Genomic DNA, 21,409 nt, shown 5'->3' on the forward strand with positions numbered 1-21,409 from the left:
GGTATGCTATTTTTTTCCAAGTTACAGTCAAATTTTACTGTTTCAAATCTGAATTATCAAAAACCGGTGAATTTTTTCTCAGAATCTACTTTCATCCTAAGTCAAAACCTCAAAAAAATGCGGTTACATAAACCCTAAGCACAAGGTCTATGGCACTGACTCTCATCAGAGCAACATCCTTGGTAGGGATGAGTCTTCTCTAACTTCTAACATGAGTCACTGACATATGAATCCATTAGCTACCGCCTACTGATCCCCCATGTCAGCGACTTAAAATCAAAAAATCTATTTCCCTGGGTAGACCACCCCTGGGCACATAGCATCCAGCCAGCCCTTGCCATCACATTCTAATCGAGTCATATCTGGATGAACGATTGTCTGCATAACCAATAATTAAGACTGGGGAAGACATTTAACCTATGAGCACCATAACTTCCATTTGATACAGTGCTGCATCAACTGCACCAAAAAAAAGAAATCCAAACTAGCGATCATCGTAAATTTCTGCAAACAGCCAAGCATTACATTTCAATAAACGCAGCAAACTCAAAGAGCGGCACCATGAGATCAGTGTCTATTCTATCTTTCAGTAGGTTGTGCCAGGGCCTCTGGATGTGCAGCAAGATTTTTGTAACTTTGTAAGTCATCCTTCTAGCTAACCGTTGCTTCAGTTGGCTTGCTAACGGTGTGGCTTTTCTTGCGCTTCCTAACCCTCTTTCTCTTTGCCTCGCCATCAGCTTTGGGCCCCTGCAGGAGAAATGTTAGTCTGTGTCGTACCAGCATCAAACAGCTCTTTAGGCACGCTTTTGCAACAAGATAATACTACTAATTATAGGCATGTTCAGCTGAAAGTAAACCGTTTTAGGTAATTACATGCAACTAAGGATACAAAAACAACAGTGATAAAATGAAAGTTACCTGATTTTGAGCAGCTGACAATTGGGGCTTTGGTTTCTTTTTCTTACAGGAGAGTGGGTTTGGTCCCTGCAGAAAAGATAAGTAACAATATTTACTTACAGAACCAGAACTTTTGTAGTGAACTAAACGCTGATAATGCCAACTATAGATCATAACTTTTAAATATTATGGCTAAGACATCAAAACCCAGAAGACAATAACAGAAAATATAACCTTTGGTCTCTTCTTCTTAAACTTGCTTTTGTCTGCCACTCCAAGCGCATTTTGTACTAGAGAACTGACAGGCCTTCTCTTTTTTTCATCATCACTTGCATTTTCATTTTCAGCCATCTTTCCATCTGATGCCACCTTCAATTGCATCTGATATTCTGTTTTACCCATATGCAAACGCTTCTCCTCATCCAATTGAGCAAATTTACGTTGCTGCACAGAGGGCTGTTCAATAAACAAGGAGCTCTTCAAACCATATATCACAGGAACACCAGGAACCTGCATCCAGTTCAAATGTACATGAACACATGAATATGCGAAGGCAATAATACACATTATTTCTCCTTTTGCTAATGAAGATCTAGAATTCTAGATAATATGATATTTATTGTAAATTCGCATTGTGTCACTGTCGAGACGATTTTTGCAAAACATAGTCAAAGTGATAACTGATAAAATTACTCTGAAACAGAGTGTGAGCGCGTCAGGGTAGTGAATCTCCATACCTCTCGTAGCTTTGCCCGGAGATCAGAATCCTGGGTGGCGACAAAGAAGTGTTCATGATTCTTGTCACCAATCAGAGACAGAATACAATCCACAGCACTGACTACCTTGTCATGCTCACACCTACACACAAGTAGGTAAAAAATTTCAATGGAACAAACCCTCATAGCCTGAACCTGGTTACACCATGAGCAAAAAAGAACACCCTTTGCAGAACGGAAGCGTACTTGGCTGTGGCGAGCAGGCCGGCGGCGTCGAATGCCTCGGCGTGGGACTTGCCGAGGCGCCTGAGCTCGGCGAGGACGCACTTGGAGGTGAAGAGGGGCGGGGGCCTGGAGGCGGAGAGGAGGGACTGGAGGGCGTCGTCGGCGGGGAGGAGGCGGTGCAGGAGGAGGTGGTAGACGAAGGTGCCGTCGACGAGCACCCTGTAGGGCTCGCGGAAGCCGAAGCAGGTGGCGTAGAACTTGACCACCTTGCGGTGCTTGGACCGCCTCTTCACCCTCATCCCTCCCCTCTCCCTCTACCCCCCTCGCCGCGGTGGCGCTAGCGGAGGGCGGCGGCGCGAAGCGAAGGAGGGGGTCTGTGGGATAGGCGGCAGCCGGAAGACGCGACGCCGACGCCGACGCGACGAGAGCGTGGAGCCGGGGAGGTCGAAGAAGAGTCTCGCGGCGCCGTCGGACGTGTAGGGGAATTAGGGTTGATGTGTTTGGGCCTAGATGGGCCTCGATTCAGAAGGTGGGCTCGAATTTTTTTTTTTTTTGGGGTTCGCAGCACATGCAACCGTTTAAGAGAATTTTTTTATTGAAAGAAGATAAATTCTACGGAACCCAGATATTGTAGTCAAGTTGCAATAGTTTCAAGGAAAGTTGCAAAAACTGACTCGAATGTCACTCTTGTTTGAGATTTCTCTCTACAAGTAAATTTGTTGGAAATAACTCCCTCATAATTTATTTTGGTTTGAAATTATACCCTATTATGGTTACTCATGTATTTTTATGACTATACATGTTCATCCATGGTGTGAGATGATTTTCAATAGTAACCTTAGGTCGGCGGGTAGAATGGGTTATTCGTTGCATGTTTCTCAACCAAAATAAAGACCAAAAGAGCAATAAAGGAATGTGCTTGGTCTTGATGAGCTTGGTAAAAGTGAGCTAGGTAAGTCATATACTGGCACTAGTAGGTTGACGAAGATGTGTTAACGCCAAATTTTGATAAATTACCGTTATAGATTGAAACACGATTAAAGACCGAATCGGACAACAAGACACGAATCAGCTGGAGGCAGGAAATTAGATACGGTATAGTTGCAGCCGATAGAGTCCGAATCGGACAGGGATTGGAGTCTAATTGGGCCCAAAGCTTAGAGATGGGTTCGGTATTAATCGTGAGTCCGTGTAGCTCAATTAGGTTTTATCTTGAAGTTCGGTTAGAATTCTTGTATTTAATTAGAGTACGAACAACATAAGTTAGTTAGTAGCGGATTCTTATCCGGATAGGTTAGTTAATACCCGGGGCTATAAATATATGTGCCTAGGGTAATTGTAAATTATCTTCAGATCAATTCAACTTGGCGCATCGCCTTAAAACCTTCGACTTGCTTGAGCTCTCGGCGCGGGGTTTGTCAGCTTCGCAATGTAAGTTCCTGCCTGTCAAAACCCGTCGATCAACTAGAGAAGGATTGTCTCGGTTAAATCCGATCTCCTGCCTAGTTGATCGGCGGGTTGAGTTCTGGTATTGCTTTGATCTGTTTTAGCTTGAGGTGGTATTAGTTCTCAATCAAGTCCTCATGGGTTCTTTTGTTCGATCTGCTAACGCAATTCTGGTTAGCCTGATTCTGTCTCGGTTTGGTCCAATCAATCTGGTTTGCCGGGTTCACGTCACAGATTGGATCAAGGGTTTGTGAGGGCTTATTGCTAGAGTTATAGCCAGTATTATCGTAAGTAATCTGTCGATTGGTTTGATTAAGCTCGTCGATCTTCAGTTTTTGTGATTATATCATGCCGAGTCACATACTGTCTCGGTTAAGTCTGATCTATGTGTAGTCAGTATGATCTGCTCATAGAAATTTGTCTGATCGGTCGGGTTTAACGAATTGATTGACAGATTACGCTGGTTTGTTGTCTTATCATTTGCATGTTATAATAATTAACTGATCTTGTGGGTAGTTATGTTTAGATCTGTATTGTCTTGGTTAAGTTCGATCTTCTAGATCTGGTATGAGTATGCATGTTGTTGGTTATTATTATTCTATGCTGGTAATTAGTATAGCATTCCAGTTTACATTTAATTCCACATTTAGTCTCGTATCGGCTGTCAATTGTGTGTGTGGTAACTACTGTAGTGGTCCGATCAGCTGGTTAATCTTAAGACTGTCTCGGTTGGATCCGATCTTTTAAGATTAGTTAGCTGGTTGGTCTATTTAGTATTTATCATGCTCCTGACTCAGCCGATTGGGTATATTTACGTTTGATATCATAAAATTCCTGTAAAGCCGATCATTAGTCCATCGGCTAGGGTCCTAGGGCGGTATCGGCTATTCGGCCGATAGCGATTTCAGGGTTAACTGTTTTCCATGTTATATCTTGTTAGTTACAGGATCAAACTGACTGGCATGTTCAGTATTTCTAAGAATTAGGTCCTGCACTGAAATGGTCTAAGATTGATTCCCAGACCTATGTGTGTGATCATTGATTATTATTTTCAGCGTCAATAAGATGATATTTGTCTCTACTTCATAACTAAATACCAGATCCGTGAGGGGAGCGTGCTCATAAATTGTGTCGCTAGGCACTGCATTGAATATGAATTTAATGAGTATACAATGGTGTGAATGGATCTCAATCGTTCGAACATCACCATGAGACGAGAGTAGTTTCATGCATGCGACACCTACATCCAATTCATGCAACAACAAGAGCGACATTTGCTTGCTAAGATCGACTAATGTTGCAGGCTTCGTAATCATGTTGATCATGAGATGCGCTAGGTCATATTGAATGTATGGAAAAAGACCACGCGAACATATGAGCATTGGTCATAGGGGCAATCTTAAACCAAATGAATTTGGATGTGATATTTACAACAAAACTACTTATAAGGGAATCTCAAACTAAAAGTGACATTTGGGTGGGTTTTCACAATTTTCCCTTAGTTTTTAATATGTCACATAACTCTGAATATTACAGTCTTAAGATTTTCAGAAAATCACATTGTTAACTAATATATTTCCAAGCCCTACGATGTAACTACTTCTAGCATTTAAAATTTGAAACACAATACAACAATTTCTACTATGTTCTTCTCCCCCAATAACTAACCCACATTCTCTCTTTTTTTGCCGCACGCGTTTTCCGAACTACTAAACTATGTTTTTTGTGAAAAATTTCTATAGGAAAGTTGTTTTAACAAATCATATTAATCTTTTCTTTTATTTTTATAATAAAATATTTAATTAATCATATACTAATCTATTGCTACGTTTTTCGTGTCGGAGCGCGGCGCAAGAGGCGAAGCGCGGGAGGCGGAGCGCGGCGCAGGAGGCGCGGGAGGCGGAGCGCGGCGCAGGACGGCGAGGGACGGGAAGGTGGAAGCACCGCCGCGGAGGCCCGCCGCGAGGAGGGAGGCGTAGTGGCGGAGGCAGCGGAGGTAGGAACCCGACGCGGCGGCGTGCTGGATCAGGCGGTTCCACTCGCGCAGGGCGGTGGCGATGGCCGTCGCCGTCGGCGCGGGTTCGCTCATGCGCGTGCACTGGCCCTAGAGGTAATACGCAGGCACGCAGCCGTTCGCGTTGTACTACCGTTTTCCGTTGACAAAATTTTCTTGCATAGCCCTAACAATTTGCTCGATTTCTAAACTTATTTAAACTTAGTCGTTTATCAATCTATATATATGTGTATGGATTTATTAACATATAAATAAATTAAAATAAAATTAGAAAGTCTTTATAACGTGAAACGAAGGAAATATCAATTACATTTAGCCAATCTCGTACCATAGATTTTTTTTTATGATCCTTATATGTTCATTTCTGTCGACGATTTAGATGTCGGCAATATATATGGGGTGGCTAGCGAGGCGTAAAAATCGATGGTTAGGATGAAGACACAGGGTTACCCAGGTTCGGGCTCTCGACTAGTGAGATAATACCCTACTCCTGCTTGACGATTGTATTGGATTGTGGACAGATCAACTAGAAGATAGCGGATCTGAATATGCCGTCTGTCTGGCCGTCCCTATGAGGGGCGCCCCTATCCCCCTTCTATAGTGGGGGATAGGGCTTACAAATAGAGTCATAATCTGATGAGACTAAGATCTACCCTAATTCGGTTACAACTCGGATCCGGTATAGACGGCATGCAATCCAGCCGTAACCAAACTCCGGTTGATACCATACAGATATAATATCCTTCCTATTCAGTACCCCTACGACTGTATGTATACATGTAGTCTACGGATACCCCTAGTACAGGTATTCCACAGCAGCCCCCGGAGTCGTACATAGCCGCGCAAATCATCCGTGTAGATTGTTGATCATCAGACGTATCTTCACACAGTATGCTTGACGTTATCCGAGTGCTTCTCAGGCGCTTCCCGAGTGATCCCGAGTACTCTGTTATGATTGTAGAGGTTGTGGATGGCTCCGAACGGAAGTAAGGAGATACACCTATTAGGTGTAGCCTGACTCTATGCTTAAATGCGTAACAATTAAATATAGAGTCTTTTGGAGACTGTATAAAAAATGCTTAGGTGCATCGGAGATGCACCTAATAGGTGTAGCCCCCGACTCTATGCTTAAATGCGTAACAATTAAACATAGAGTCTTCTATGGACTGTTACCCAAGAGATGTTTCTCGAAGTTTCGAGTTTTCCGACTCGAGCAACACTGTTCTGAGTGCTTCCGGACCCGAGTGGTACCTAGGTCTGGTTGCTCTCTTCGAGCGATTTGAACCCGAGTGGTTTGGAGATAGTTTTTGTGCCGTGTCTTCCCAAACATACAGCCTTCGGCTACGTTCTGCTCGTGGGGTTGGTTATGCCAACTGGCTTAACCGTTACAGCTGAGTAGTTAGTACCGAGTATATTCGGGTTTACTCAAAGTTTAGGCATAGCCTAAAAAACGCAATTAAGTGCCATGGGCGATATCGACCGACGCCTGCTCGAGTGCGGCCTTGGACCCATAACATAGGCGTACCGTCGATTCCCGAAATGGTATCAACTATGCCAGCACCAGATTTTACGCATCGGTTCGCTAGGCCCATGAAGGGACATAGTAACACTTAATCGTTTTTGGAGATTTGAAGCCGTTGAACTATTTTAGTTCAACAATTTTGGAGATTTGGTGCGATAGAGCACCCGTGCCACAGTAGCCGATCTCGAGGCCCGACTTAATGTAGTCAAAGCTACTCGGGACCGGTTTGCTTCTGCAGCCTTGGCGATCTTCGGGTTGTTCTAGACTATGGCGACCAACTTCAGCTCCATGCCCCCCAATAAAATCATTGAGGCTTTAAAGAGGTACCCGGGCGCGTGGCCGAGGAGGTGAGGGACATGGTGATGATCGCAGCTCGTCAAGACTTCACCATAATGAAGTCCCTTTGCCCCTAGGTAGTCTTTTTAGCCACCGTCGAAGATTTTATAGCCGATTGCAACTCGGAGAAGGTGTTGACACTAGTGGAGGAGGTTGAAGCCGGTGCTGACTCCATAGTTCGGACCTTTTACCTGCAAATAGGAAATATGGCCATTAGCAGTAACCTGTCTTTTGCAAGACATTTGTTTGTCTGTAATGTAAATTGTTTTGCTATTGCCTTAAGTCTTTATTCTGATTTAGATCTCGCAATCTGAAATGAGCTGTGTAAACTTATGCTGTATACCCATCCCAACAACCTCCGAGTAGATTTAGCCAGCGCGGAGCGTAGCGTATTGCTCGGTTTGGTACGATAAGTAGGGCGTAGCAACGAAGTTTGTTTAGCTTTATTCAGGTATTGATCTCGTGTTTGAGAAAAAGAGCTTTTAAACAACAGACTTTATTGGAAGAACCGTATGACATGGTACAGTGTAGCCCCCGACTAGCTTGCTGAGGGTGAAAACCACCCGGCGTGGGCAGTCGAAGGATGGAGAAAGAAGAAACTTTTACAGAAAATGATGAGGACACCACGAGTATGTCTACAACAACAGCACCAGTTCCAACGCCTCTAGATGCACCTCCACCTCAGGCGTCACCTTCTGGGCCAATCACTCGGACCCGTGCAAGAGAACTGAACTTCGTCATGCTACTGAAGAATGAATGCCCAGAAGAATAGAACCTGAACCAGCATAGAATCTTTTCTTTTATTTTTTATAATAAAATATTGAATTAATCATATACTAATCTATTGCTACGTTTTTCGTGTCGCATAAGATATCTTATACCGAACGTAGCTGCAATCTCTTTTTAACCAATCACAAGTTTCCTACCTATTTTTCCTTCTCAACCAACTACAACATTCCTCGATGTAATTCCACCAACTTTCTTAATTCACATGCCCAGATGAAAAATTCTTGTACTCTAGGGTGAATGAAGTACTATACAATACAATGGTATCATGTTGCTCTATGCCAACATGAGGACAACATATGACCAAGGTACCAATGGTACATATGTCATCAATAAATACTAGATATGATCCTAATATGTATATAACATGGTACATACATGTTTCATGCCAATGTATGTCAGCGAGTAGAGTGTCCCCTTCAAAAAGGATCTCACGGTAATCATCTTAACTAAATACTTTAGCAAAATAAATATAATTAACTTTCATGGCTATTTCCTCTGTTTCATAGTGTAAGTTTTTTTTTCTATACCATACTAAACATATGCACATGAATATATATTACCATTAGGCGTGGAATGCAACATTGAAGTTATAGATACATTATATAATACCACTACAATAATGCCTCTACGTCTGTTTGAATGAACTGGTTAAAGTGTCTCTACATTCATACAAATATCTTCAATGCCATTATGAAATGTCTCTACGCTTAATGATGCATAAAGTAACCATATTAAAGAAGTGACACTAGATTTGTTTAAAGAGTATAGTGTCTATATAAATGCCACATATCTTGTAGACATTTTAGGAATTGTCACTACAATCATTGAGACAATTCATAGGATGGAATTTATGTGGCAATTTAGATAGTGTATATTCAATAGGCTAGTGCCACAAAAAAAGGTGTATCTACTATACAATGAAAGTGTCTCTAGAGACTAATTGTGTCGTAGTTACTAGAGTTATCATATCATCCATTGATCTGCAAGGAAAAACATATCATATTATAGGCGTAGTACTATAAATGGACTGGAGATCACTCTGGTTGTCGGTTCACTGGTTCATCGGTCAAAGCGCTAATTTTATTTATTAATATTATATTTGATATGCAATATTTTTAATGTACAACCATTACGAATTGGTAAAATAAGTATAAATAAGCCAATATATCTTTATTATATGGTCACATCATCAAAAAATAAATAATTATAGTATGGTAATATAATAAATTCATAATGCCATACCGTCATAGGACAAATTAAAAAATTGGTTCGATTCTTAAAACCCCCACCAATTCACTAAAAAGCCGATTGGTTTAGTGGTTCTTTGCCGGTTTGATTGCAGGTACGATCTGTGAGCATAACCGAGATGCCAAGGTCGCCGGTTCTCCTTTTTCGGTTCATCCACCGATCTGATATGCTTTTTTTACTATGATTATAGGGTGATAATGCAACTCAACATATGTTAGTATGAAGCAACTTTTCAAAAGCATTCTTTTCCAGCAGAGGGGACATAGCCCTCACCCCACGGATGGGACAATTCTACTAGTTACTCAATTCATTTCATATCATAAGATTTTATATTCTTTCTTAGATTCATCCATTTATCGATGTATATAATTTGTATGTGTCTAGATTCATTAACATCTACAAGAATCTAGATAAAACTACAAAGTCCTACATTATGAAATAGAGATAATATTATTTTCTAATCATAGCTTATGAATGAATAACTCACTCCACCCATTATAAAGTGTATAATACTTAGAATTGAAATCGTAAATATTTGGCCATTCAGCAACCCATATGTGATGGTCCAAAAGCCAACCCTCAAGTCTCTCTTAGGTTCTTGTTTGAATATATTCGCTTTTCTGTCTAGTTATCCCTGAGCTATCTCTCCCCTGCAATTTTGATATTTTAGTCTTTTTGAAAACTTATTTTATAATAAACCCTGGTAAAAAACGTGTTACACGAATGGACCTTTTTTACCACGCCAATATAATTGGTGTCTTCGTTGTATAGGACGACGCCAATGATATTGACGTCATCCTCTGGACACATGACCATAACATAATAACTTGGAGGACGGTGTGAAAGTTCATTCGTGCAATAAGTTTTTTGAGGGATCTATTTATAAAATATATTTTTAAAAGGACTAAAATATCAAAATTCCAGTAGGTCTCCTATTTGAATGTGTAATACAAGAGAGTGTGCCCAACTAGCTACCAGCTAATCACTCCCCTTTAACCTGACCTTGTTTCACTTTATGAACCAACTTTTGTAACTGAAGGTATGTACGAAATACAATATTATAACTCTAAAAAATTAATTAGTCCCTACCACAATTAAATAAAAAATAATCTCACCGGCAAACAACTTTGAAAGCTATTTGAGAAAGCTCGATGACAAATGAACGAACGAACGAAGATTTCACAGTCGTCATAAAACAACGAGTAAAGGATAGTGACAACCGATAATGGATAAACAAGACATTTAACCCATTCGGCGTCCAAAATATTCCTACTCCATTTATATTTCCAAAACTTTAAACAAAAAAAATTCTATACATCACTAGAAATGCAAGGAACAAACGAAAAAAAAACGTCCCACTCGGCCCCTCTCGTCAAATTGTGAACATTATCGTAGAACTGCTGCCCACCTCTCCAAATTCCCCATTTTTCTCCATCTCGATCGCTTAACCCTTTTTTTATCTCCTTCCCCCATCCTTTTTTTTTCTCGCTTTCTCCCCCGCCACGAAAGGAACCAAACCAAACCAAGAAAGGAGAGGAAGAGGAAGAAGAAGGAGAAGCCCCCCTTGCGGATCAACGTGGTTCACACACGTATTACATGGCGGGGACCGAGTCGACGGGGCGCGCCGTGCCGCCGCTCCTCCTCCTCGGCGGCGCCGACCTGTGGCGCCCCGTCGCCCGCGGCGGCGGGTGGGCCACCGCCGCGGCCCTCCTCCTGCTCCTCGTCTCCCACCTCTCCGTCTCCCTCCTCCGCCGCCTCCGCCTCCGCCGCCGCCGCCTCCGACCTGAGGCCGTCGCCGCCGCAACCTCCTCTTCCTCCGCCCCCGGCTACTCCGCCGCAGGGTTGGGCTCCTCTGCCCGCGCGTTTTTTTTTTTCTTTTTTTTGGTTTCATTTTTTTTTTCTGGTCGAGAATGTGGGGGCTCTGCTCTGATTGGGGTTCGCCCCCCGCTCCTTGGTGTGGTTCGCAGGATTGAGGGCCTTGTGACGGAGGGCGATCTGCGGGAGCTTGTGGGCAACCTGGGCGTGGCGGCGCGCGAGCCGGAGAGCGAGGGGTGGCAGCAAGTGATTGCCAAGGGGAACGATGATGTCTCCTACAGGGTGTGGTGCGACAAGCCCATGGTATCTCTTGCCCCTCTCTATCCTCCTCTTATTGTTGAAGCCATTGATCTTATTATGTTATATATCGGTGTGGGTCACTGCACCAGAGGTTGCTAAAGATTGTCTAATGGTAGTGTAGTGGTGAGTTTTGTGTAGAGAATAGATTGGGAATGTTTCGATGATCTTGCGTCTTTTCGTAAGATGGATTGTGAATTTACTCTTGGCTGACTTGTTTAATGCTTACTGCACGAGTAGTTCATAGTAAGTCCATCGAGAAAATCATGATTTTAGGTATTAGAGTAATTGAACTCAATTTGTTCTGCCTTCATGCTTTAAAAGTGGATGCTTAGTTGTACAATGGCATTTGATAGCACTATGTCTCCAACTAATTTCAGTACCTTGTTTGCTTCCTACAGTCCCTTGGTCTGTGCTCCTCATGGGTTATTATTATTATTTTGGGACAGTGGGAGCATGACAAATCTCTGAGTGAGATCTGAACCACACTAGAATTATCGATATTGATTTATGTGCACTCTGGATACTTGAATTGGTCTTCTATGCTGTTTGTTCAAAATCGATATATGAAACTAAAGCAATATAAATCCTTAAGAATTCAGAATTGGAAGTCTACATGAAATTTCCTATGTCCTAGGAAATTTTGCTGGATTCTAAACTTGAGTCTGATGATTGGATTTCAATGTCTGGGTCTTGTCTTATGCTGCATGCTATTGCTATGATGTTTGCTGACCCTTTACATTTGTCTGAATATCCCTATTCCTAAGCGAATCCATTTACTGGGTCAAGTTAACAGTTCAATTATTTATGGAGCAATTATTTCCCCTATGCAGGAAGGCCCTCCTAGATATCTTAGTATCACAACATATGAGAGATGCTCAACAGAGCTGTTGAGGGACTTTTACATGGATAATGAGTATAGAATGGAGTGGGATAGCACTGTGATAAAGCATGAGCAGCTACAATCTGATGAAAATAGTGGAATAGAGATAGGACGTACAATTAAGAAGTTTCCACTTTTAACACCAAGGGAGTACATATTGGCATGGCGAGTTTGGGAAGGAAATGAAAAGTCTTTCTATTGTTTGGTGAAGGTTTGTCTCATATCCCTCTCCATCCTTCCTAATCATTGAATTCTCAACTCTTTAAAACTGATATACTTTCGTGTTATTCTTGGTTTGTAATTATTTAGTAATGTAAATATTGTAGATCTGGTATAAGTTTTTGGCAATACTCATGGAGTCAGTTTCAGAAGAAGTCAATGCAGCCAAAATTGTTGATTTGCATCCCAATTACAATATTCTATTCTAGTGTGAAACTAAAATTGAATTAGTTTTGATCCTATGCTTGATAATTCTAAACAACTAAGGCCCTGTTTAGAATGTCAGAGATTCACGTATTTTGGGAAGTAAAGTGCTTCCTGCAGAATCCCTGTGTCCTTTACAAACAAAGGAGAGACGGGGTGGGGGTGGGAGGGGTGCTAAGACATCACTGATATAGCAAACTGCCGAGTATACACAGTCTACTATTATCCTAGGGATAATAAATGCCTGATTTGAGTATTTAATTGAGTTTACAATTTTAAAATGAGCTCACCAACTTCACAAGAGTATTTCATATTTAATTAGATAAATCAACCTTATCATATTTTCTTTTGACCCCTCAATCCATTTTTACAAGTTCTTCTGTTACAACATTGCTGATTTGTTAACCCGGACAGGAATGTGAGCATCCTCTTGCACCAAAACAGCGGAAATTTGTCCGAGTGCAACTTTTGAGATCAGGATGGTGCATTAGGAAAAGTAAGTCAACTCTAAAACTCATATAAGTCCTTCTGTTTGCAGAATTATTGAAGCTGCCTTGTTTCAGTGATATGTATGGTGTTGATACTATTTCTAAAAATAACATGGAATAACTCTGGATAATCTACTTGTTTGGTAATGATATACCAATATCGTGTTGATATTATTTGTAAAAATGACATTAGAACAACTCCGAATGATCTACTTGTTTGGTGTTATACCAGTCTCTAGTCTCTACAGTATATATTTTGTGTTTAGTTTTCAGATTAAAATTCTGTTGGATGAACTTGCTGACCTATAAGAATGCAAGGCTTTGTGATTTTTGAATAACTTCTGAATCCGTAAGTTGTACATGAGTTATGTTTTGCTTAAAAAAACAGATTGGGAAAATTAGTAAGACTTACGAGTTGTACTGAGCTACCTGCAATAAGCTAAGCAGGCTGTGTATCAACTGAAATTAAATGAATTATATTCTCCTTAATACTATTTTATTTTCGAAGAATAAAATACCATGCTTACACATTTCTTCTCCTTTCCATCATTTTTTTGTGGCATTTAATTTCCTTTGTGACATTGAATATGCAACTGAAAGGGAAAGTTGAGCCAGTATGGTGTGCCATTTATTGCTAGCTAATCTCGACTCTCATTTTTCTTTGTTTGAATTATCATAAAAAAGCATCTCTAAATTGTTGTTTCCTGGGTGATATATCACATGAATTTTCAACTAGCCTTAAATTTTATTTTTGTTTATGTTACTTTACAGTCCCTGGAAGGGATGCATGCCAAATTACAGTGCTTCATCATGAAGACAATGGCATGAACATAGAGATGGCAAAACTGGCATTTGCTAAGGGTATTTGGAATTACATTTGTAAAATGAACAGTGCACTACGTCGCTATCCTCAACGTCACATCTCATCAATATCGATTCTGACCATGCAAAGACTTATCAAGAAGGTAAAATACTCTTGACCTATTCACCGGTTTGGTTGATATTTCTTTAGGTGCAGCCTTCTACACATGACTCCAGTTTTGTTAAATGATTATATTGTCTGCATTTATATATATATATGTGTGTGTGGCCAGTTGATTTACTTGTATTATTATAGCTATTTGAGATCATTGCAATGCATGTACCTAGTTGAAACTTGAAATAAGAATATATGTGCTTATGTATGTGCTAGCCTGCTAAATCCTGCCATGGCTTGTAGGTTGCCTGTCCTTTACTTCTGTGCAAATTTGTGAATGGTTTACTGTTCTACTATAAATAAATAGGGTCATTTACTGTTCTTGCTCTGATGAAACTTATATTTGCACATCAGTTTCCTGAGGCGTTAGAGACTGTTGTTGATGCAAACGATCAACCTCAAGGAGCAACTGTTGCCCCTTCACATTTTGAAAGAACGTCATCACGCCAGCTGCCAGTGAAGAAGTCATCTCGGGCAACGATTGCAAGTGGACTCCTGCTTATTGGAAGCATCGTATGTCTATCCCGAGGCCGATCTAACCTTGGGGCCCAGCTTGCAATGGCATTTTTCTTGAAGAAGGCATTCAAAAAAGAGAGAGGATCGAGCTCAGAGGAGCAGAAGTAGAAGTGATGTGACTGAATCCATGCACTTGGAATAGTATTGGTTAACGTTGGAGACGTTTTACCTTGACCTTTTCTTTCTATTTCTTGAGAAAAGTGGGAACCTTGTACTTGACAAGGAATATTCGTACAGCGTTTTTTCAGCATGACGGGTTATGTAAATAATAGGTTTTGTAGTAGTCTGGGTTCGCCTATTAGTACTTCTGTGGAGTATTAAGTTGGCACCATGTAGAAATCTGCTACGTGAGAATACTAATGTATAAAAAGTTGTAATTTTGGAGCAAGAGTAGCGTTCTGACTGAAGGTGCAAGATACGGTTGGATACTTGGAATTGTTGCAAGGATCGTTACAATAGTGCCAGGCTGCCAGCAGTTAGGGCGTGCTCGTTTGACCTTTTATTTTAAAAAAGTCAAATGATATATTTGTAAATAAAAAATAATATATAGATAAAATTTTTATTTACGTATTCTTAGCGATCTAAAAGTTAATGCTGGAAAATAAGTTTTTTATGAACCCAAAAAAAAGATGTTAAGTTAACGCGAGGAAGATTATGGGAAAAATATATAAATAGTGATGAGCACTAAGCCAAGCTAGAAAAAAAACTGGGATGGGAATAAATTAGTACTTAGTGCCTACTGCAAAAGAATATATAAAAAAGCAAGAGGTCTACAAATAAGAACTCCAGAGTCATCATGTTATGCAAATAAAAAGGAAGAAGAGTCGTCTAAAAATCACACATATAAAGAATGTCTAACAAAGAGAGTGGATCCCTTAGATGTTGAATATATTGACGGGAAGATAATAGAAAATTTTAAAAAAGTTTCACCAAAATGAAAGAAATAATTTGATGAAGAAATATTCAAGGAATTAAAGCAAGATATAAAAGAAAATTTCAAAGAAATGAAAAAGGCATATGATGAAAATTTTGATGTATTCTTTTCTGATGTAGATACAATTGATATTGGTAGTCATAGATAAACAGACCAATAGGAAATATAGATAAAATATAATGTATAACGAATGTTTAATTGACATAATTACCAATGCCCTAACCTATAGACTACTAATAATCAAAAAATACTTTTGGTGAATAACATATCATTGCTAAGAATACTATAAAGAATATTTCTTTTGGTGGAAAAGAGAGACAAATATACAAACGTGTATCAAGTTAGTTGAATCAAGAACGCCCCTCAGATTGGAAATAAGCTCCACCATATTGTGTCTACCAGCTCATGGAGCACTATAAAGGGTGAAGATAAGATTGAAGCTGAGGATCATTGTCCTCTAGCCTTTATAGAAGGAGGTGAGTATGCTTATGTGCTCTGGTTGCGCTCTTGCTTCCTTGATGATCTTTATGGCAAGGCACCTCCTTTTATAGAGGCCAGAGGAGAACACTTCTCAGGCTTTAATCTTATCTCCACCCTTTCTAGTGTTTCATGAGCTAGCAGACATAAAATGATGGATCTTATTTCTATTCTCGCAGGCATACTTGATTCAACTAGATTTTTTTTATCGAATTGATTCGACTAGAATTGAAACATGTTGGTACGTGTCTCTTTTTCCGATTGAAAGCAATATTCTTCACAGTATTCTTGGAAGTGATGTCATTTATACCAAAAAAAATAGCTTAGCTCACTGCCTCGTCAATATCTATAAATTTTCCCATGATATTCCTTCAATTAATTTTGCATTTATTATTCGGACAATTATTTCTTCAAATGACATAAATTCTTGGAGTTTTCCATCAAATACAACATGCATAGGCTTTTCTTGTACTACCTTAGGGCCTTCTATGACTGTTATTAATTCATTTAATAGGTGAAATATTTAGCAATACTATAGTATTAATAGTATATATATCTTTTCCACTCTTATTGTTATATTGGTATAAAAAATTATCCAAATTACAATCTATTGTTATATTGGTATAAAAAATTATCCAAATTACAATCATGCACTTCATCTAAGATTATGTAGATTTTTATTTTAAATTTTTAGGAGTTTGGTGGAAATATATTAAGCTTGTTGTCCTCTCCAAAAGTGAAGAATTCAACTCCATTATAATTCATAGACTTCTTAATCCGTGCAAAACACGTAAACTAGAGAGTAGATCAGGTAAATGATAATTCTTTCCCTCGATATGAACAAATATAACTTGGTATCTATTCCCAATAATAATATCTTCTAATAAGATTCACCTCCCAGTAGAACTCTTTTTAATATTAAGCTGGTTGTAATATCTTCTTACTATAAATACTTTTAAACCTAGATAAAGTCTAAAAACATTTATCACATTAATTATTGCAAGATCTCCCAACATGTATTGCTTATGATCTTTAATTTATAGTTTCTGGAGATATATCTATAAATTTTCGCTTCTGCTTTGGATGAATATTTAGTAGGTCTTTGTTTTAACACCGCGCCCCCACCTTAGTTGAGCTGCACCCATTTCAATAATGAGTAGTCTAACGGCAATTCCAAAGGTTTAAACCCTTTGACCATTTCCTTTATTATTTGGGCATTACACCTCAGAATACATCCTTAAAATTGGTATAGAAGAATACACACACATTCACCTGCTCAAGCAATCTCTACCATCCATCCTTATTTATATACATATATGTATACATATATATAGAAAAACTATACTATATATATTCGCGCGTGTGTATTGGTGGCTAATGGAACACCATAGGACAATTTCAATGAACAGAAGGGGTGGATGTAAAGGTGACACCAACCTGAGGTGGTTAATGAAGTATATAGCGTCATCTTTATGTCTGACTGATTGTCTGCGTGTGTATACAAAAATGTATAATAGAACAAGGCAAATATTTTTCATTTTTGAAGACTTTTAAGTATTTGTGTGTGCATGTATATACAAAAAAGTATAGTAGAACATACTCCATCTAATATGGTGCACACATCTCAAGAATACATGAAGGTTTTATATACATACATAATGCATACATACATACATATATATGTACATATATACATATATACTCCATCCATCTCTAAATATTTGACGTCATTGACCTTTTTATATATGTTTAACTATTCGTCTTATTCAAAAATTTTACATGATTATTAATTATTTTTATATTATTTTATTTATTGTTAATACACTTTTATGCATATATATAGCTTTATATATTTTTTAAAAAAAATTGAATAAAACAAACGGTCAAACATGTATCAAAAAGTCAACGGTATTAAATATTTAGATACAAAGAGAGTAGTAGGATCTAATTTTAATATACATATACATACATATATATATATATGTGTGTGTGTGGCTAATGGAACACTGTAGGACAATTTCAACAAACATGAGACGGATGAAAAAGTGACGCTAACCTGAGGTGGTCAATGAAGTATATAGCGTCATCTTTATATGCTTGTTCCTAAGAGCAGGTACAACAGCAGGCTATAGGCTAACTATAAGAATATTTTAAAGAGATAAGAGAGGAGAGAGAAGAGAGGTAGGCTACTAATTTATAGCAGCTGCACGCGGACTCCAAGACAAATTATGTGTATAACATATGGGACCATGTATTGATGTTTTATAGCTAGCTATTGTATGAATTGGCTATTAGATTGACTATAGATGAATTGAACCTAGTAGTTGGTTATACTATTTGAACTTGCTCTAAGGGATCTTTATATATCTTCTCCTTATCACCAACTTTTAGCAAGGGCAGCCAGCTGGAGAGAAGTATGCTGTTGCTGTGGAATGGCAGTAAGCAAGTGGTCATGCCTGAAGAGATTGAATGGGATAGTGGATGGAGGAGAGTACAGGGCCATAGTTCCAACTCTTGGTAGATTCAGTGATGCCATCTTAAAATGTCTCTCATCTCTTTTTGTTCCATTGAAGGAGTATGTTTTATTAGATCATAGCCATTAGCCCAGACGAGGACCATGAACCTCCTGGCATGCTTGAATCCCAATAAAAAGCCATTCTTTCCTGAAGGGCACACCCTCCTCCATTAACCAGAGGATGGTCAGGCGCCGATAATTACTTGTTAAGCCTCAAAACCAACAAATGTATCTGGAATGGATGTCACATTTTATTGTGCCCAACCATAGCCTCAAACCACATTGGCTGCAAGTGTATAATCCTAGTCACACGTAGAACTTGAGCCTTCACGATGAACTAATTCTTCGACCTTAAGTAAGCCTCACCTGAGAATGCCATCTGCTAACCATTAAACAACTCCTGAGATATGAGCCATCCTTTTTTCCAGAGACGTGACTACTCTTCAGATTGGAGAAGTATGTGAATCAGGTGCTCTAAAACATCAAGTATAATTAGCCACTCAGCTCAATACAAGTCCATCCAGGCTCCTTGATTAATCCTTCCTTGCTTAGTTGCCTCCTATAACTTGTGGCCTTCTTCCATTCCCCTAAACAACTGAGCATATTAGACATTAGAACACAGTGACCAGAATCTTGAGAGTCAAGATTCAGAAGTTCCTCTGGTGCCAACTCTATGGATGAATCAGCAGAATGAGCACTGTATGAACTGATTATAGGAGCCAAAACCTTATTTTGCACTTGACTTGGCATCTGCTTAAAAAACTTTAGGGCGCTCCTAAAATGACCAGCTTTACAGAGCAAATCAACCATGCACATATAATGTTCAATAGATGGTTCAATACCATATTCCACTGTCATGCTGTGAAAACACTCAAGACCTTCATCTACTAAACCAGAATAGTTGCATGCTGTAAGAACATGAGTAAACACAATCGCATCTGGTTGAAAACCTTTGTTTATCATCTCCTTGAAAAGGACAAGAGCCTCGCTTCCTTCTCCATTGCACGCATATCCATTAATGATTGCACTCCAAACAGCTAAGTCTCTATTGCTAACACTGTCAAAAATATTCCTAGCCAGCTTGATGCTACCAAACTTGCAGTACATGTCAATTAGTGCAGTAGCTACTCGCGGATCTGAATGCAGTCCAATGGCTATCGCCTGCTCCTCAACCTTTTTCCCCTGATTAGCACACCCGAGTTTGGCACAAGCTGAAATAACTGATGACAGAGTTGCTTCATTTGGTTCTATGTTTGCGCAGACCATGCTATCAAACATCATCAACGCCTCATTAAGATGACCACCTTCAACATACCCACTTATCATTGACGTCCACACAACCACATTCGCCACTTGAACTGCACCAAAGACTTCATGAGCAGATTCAAGATCTCCACACTTTGCATACAAGTTTATCAATGACGCCGCAAGGTCTTGCTCAGATTCAAAGCCAAGCTTACTAACAAGAGCATGCACACCCTTGGCCACCGACAAGTTCCCAAATAGAACAGCAGCTGATATGAGGTTCACGAGAACAACAGAATCAACAGTTTGCCCAGCAGCTCGCATGTGGCTGAACAGATCAAACGCCTCCAGATAATCCCCTATATGTAAATAACCAGATGCCAATGCAGTCCAAGTAACTACAGACTTGTTGCCCATTCTATCAAACAACCACCGCGCAGAATCAAGATAGCAACCACGGACAAGCATGGTAAGAACCGAGTTCAAGACTTGCAGGTCCGCATCAAGGCCAGATTTCACGCTGTAGCCGTAGACACACATGCCAGGATTGATTGCCAAAGAGGAGTCCACACAACCCGAGAGCACGCCGACAAGTGTGCCCTCGCTGGAGCTGACCCCTGCACGCCGCATCGCGTTGAACACCGCAACAGACTCCTCCACCAGGCAGCTCCTACCGTACGCAGAGACCATGCAGTTCCAAGACACCAGGGTCGGGCGCGGCATTTCGTCGAACAGGCGGCGCGCGTCGGGGAGGCAGGCGCACTTGGCGTACATGTCGAGCAGGGAGGTCCGGACGAACACGCCGGAGGTGGCGCCGGCGAGGATCGCGTGGGCGTGGACGGCGGCGCCGAGGCGCGGGAGGCGGAGCGCGGCGCAGGACTTGGCGAGGGACGGGAAGGTGGAGGCGCCGCCGCGGAGGCCCGCAGCGAGGAGGGAGGCGTAGTGGCGGAGGCAGCGGAGGTAGGAACCCGACGCGGCGGCGTGCTGGATCAGGCGGTTCCACTCGCGCAGGGCGGTGGCGGTGGCCGTCGCCGTCGGCGCGGGTTCGCTCATGCGCGTGCACTGGCCCTAGAGGTAATACGCAGGCACGCAGCCGTTCGCGTTGTACTACCGTTTTCCGTTGACAAAATTTTCTTGCATAGCCCTAACAATTTGCTCGATTTCTAAACTTATTTAAACTTATTCGTTTATCAATCTATATGCTTTATATATGTGTATGGATTTATTAACATATAAATAAATTAAAATAAAATTAGAAAGTCTTTATAACGTGAAACGAAGGAAATATCAATTACATTTAGCCAATCTCGTACCATAGATTTTTTTTTTATGATCCTTATATGTTCATTTCTGTCGACGATTTAGATATCGACCAATATATATGGGGTGGCTAGCGAGGCGTAAAAATTGATGGTTAGGATGAAGACACAGGGTTACCCAGGTTTGGGCTCTCGACTAGCGAGATAATACCCTACTCCTGCTTGACGATTGTATTGGATTGTGGGCAGATCAACTAGAAGATAGCGGATCTGAATATGCCGTCTGTCTGGCCGTCCCTATGAGGGGCGCCCCTATCCCCCTTCTATAGTGAGGGATAGGGCTTACAGATAGAGTCATAATCTGATGAGACTAAGATCTACCCTAATT

General features: G+C 40.4%; 3 protein-coding genes across 3 annotated transcripts; 1 reads left to right on the top strand and 2 right to left on the bottom strand.

Annotated features, from left to right (window-relative positions):
* Positions 1 to 125: 125 nt before the first annotated feature.
* On the bottom strand, positions 126 to 2,274 carry LOC102720114 (rRNA-processing protein UTP23 homolog). The gene is made up of 5 exons (XM_006647241.3): positions 1,860 to 2,274; positions 1,635 to 1,755; positions 1,132 to 1,407; positions 919 to 984; positions 126 to 747 (listed from the first exon to the last, which is right to left on the bottom strand). Exons 1-5 carry the CDS (start codon positions 2,135 to 2,137, stop codon positions 652 to 654), a joined length of 837 nt encoding a protein of 278 aa, XP_006647304.1. The 5' UTR covers positions 2,138 to 2,274; the 3' UTR covers positions 126 to 651.
* Positions 2,275 to 10,672: 8,398 nt separating this feature from the next.
* LOC102706818 lies at positions 10,673 to 14,981 on the top strand. The gene is made up of 6 exons (XM_015833102.2): positions 10,673 to 11,034; positions 11,161 to 11,311; positions 12,139 to 12,399; positions 13,026 to 13,107; positions 13,871 to 14,064; positions 14,430 to 14,981. The coding sequence occupies exons 1-6, from the start codon at positions 10,790 to 10,792 to the stop codon at positions 14,697 to 14,699; spliced, it is 1,203 nt and encodes a 400-aa protein (XP_015688588.2). The 5' UTR covers positions 10,673 to 10,789; the 3' UTR covers positions 14,700 to 14,981.
* Positions 14,982 to 18,291: 3,310 nt separating this feature from the next.
* Positions 18,292 to 20,903, bottom strand: LOC102707096 (pentatricopeptide repeat-containing protein DOT4, chloroplastic-like). Its single transcript, XM_006648564.3, has one exon. It carries the CDS (start codon positions 20,813 to 20,815, stop codon positions 19,010 to 19,012), a length of 1,806 nt encoding a protein of 601 aa, XP_006648627.3. The 5' UTR covers positions 20,816 to 20,903; the 3' UTR covers positions 18,292 to 19,009.
* Between the last annotated feature and the right edge of the window lie 506 nt (positions 20,904 to 21,409).

Source organism: Oryza brachyantha, chromosome 2, assembly GCF_000231095.2.
Source record: "Oryza brachyantha chromosome 2, ObraRS2, whole genome shotgun sequence".
NCBI classification, from domain to species: domain Eukaryota; kingdom Viridiplantae; phylum Streptophyta; class Magnoliopsida; order Poales; family Poaceae; genus Oryza; species Oryza brachyantha.

Coding starts and splice junctions, on each gene's coding strand:
- LOC102707096 (XM_006648564.3), bottom strand. CDS start 20,815: ATGAGCGAACCCGCGCCGACGGCGACGGCCACCGCCACCGCCCTGCGC.
- LOC102706818 (XM_015833102.2), top strand. CDS start 10,790: ATGGCGGGGACCGAGTCGACGGGGCGCGCCGTGCCGCCGCTCCTCCTC. Junction 12,400..13,025: donor CTTTCTATTGTTTGGTGAAG/GTTTGTCTCATA, acceptor TAACCCGGACAG/GAATGTGAGCATCCTCTTGC. Junction 13,108..13,870: donor AGGATGGTGCATTAGGAAAA/GTAAGTCAACTC, acceptor GTTACTTTACAG/TCCCTGGAAGGGATGCATGC.
- LOC102720114 (XM_006647241.3), bottom strand. CDS start 2,137: ATGAGGGTGAAGAGGCGGTCCAAGCACCGCAAGGTGGTCAAGTTCTAC. Junction 1,408..1,634: donor TCCGGGCAAAGCTACGAGAG/GTATGGAGATTC, acceptor AACTGGATGCAG/GTTCCTGGTGTTCCTGTGAT. Junction 748..918: donor TGTCAGCTGCTCAAAATCAG/GTAACTTTCATT, acceptor TTTCTCCTGCAG/GGGCCCAAAGCTGATGGCGA.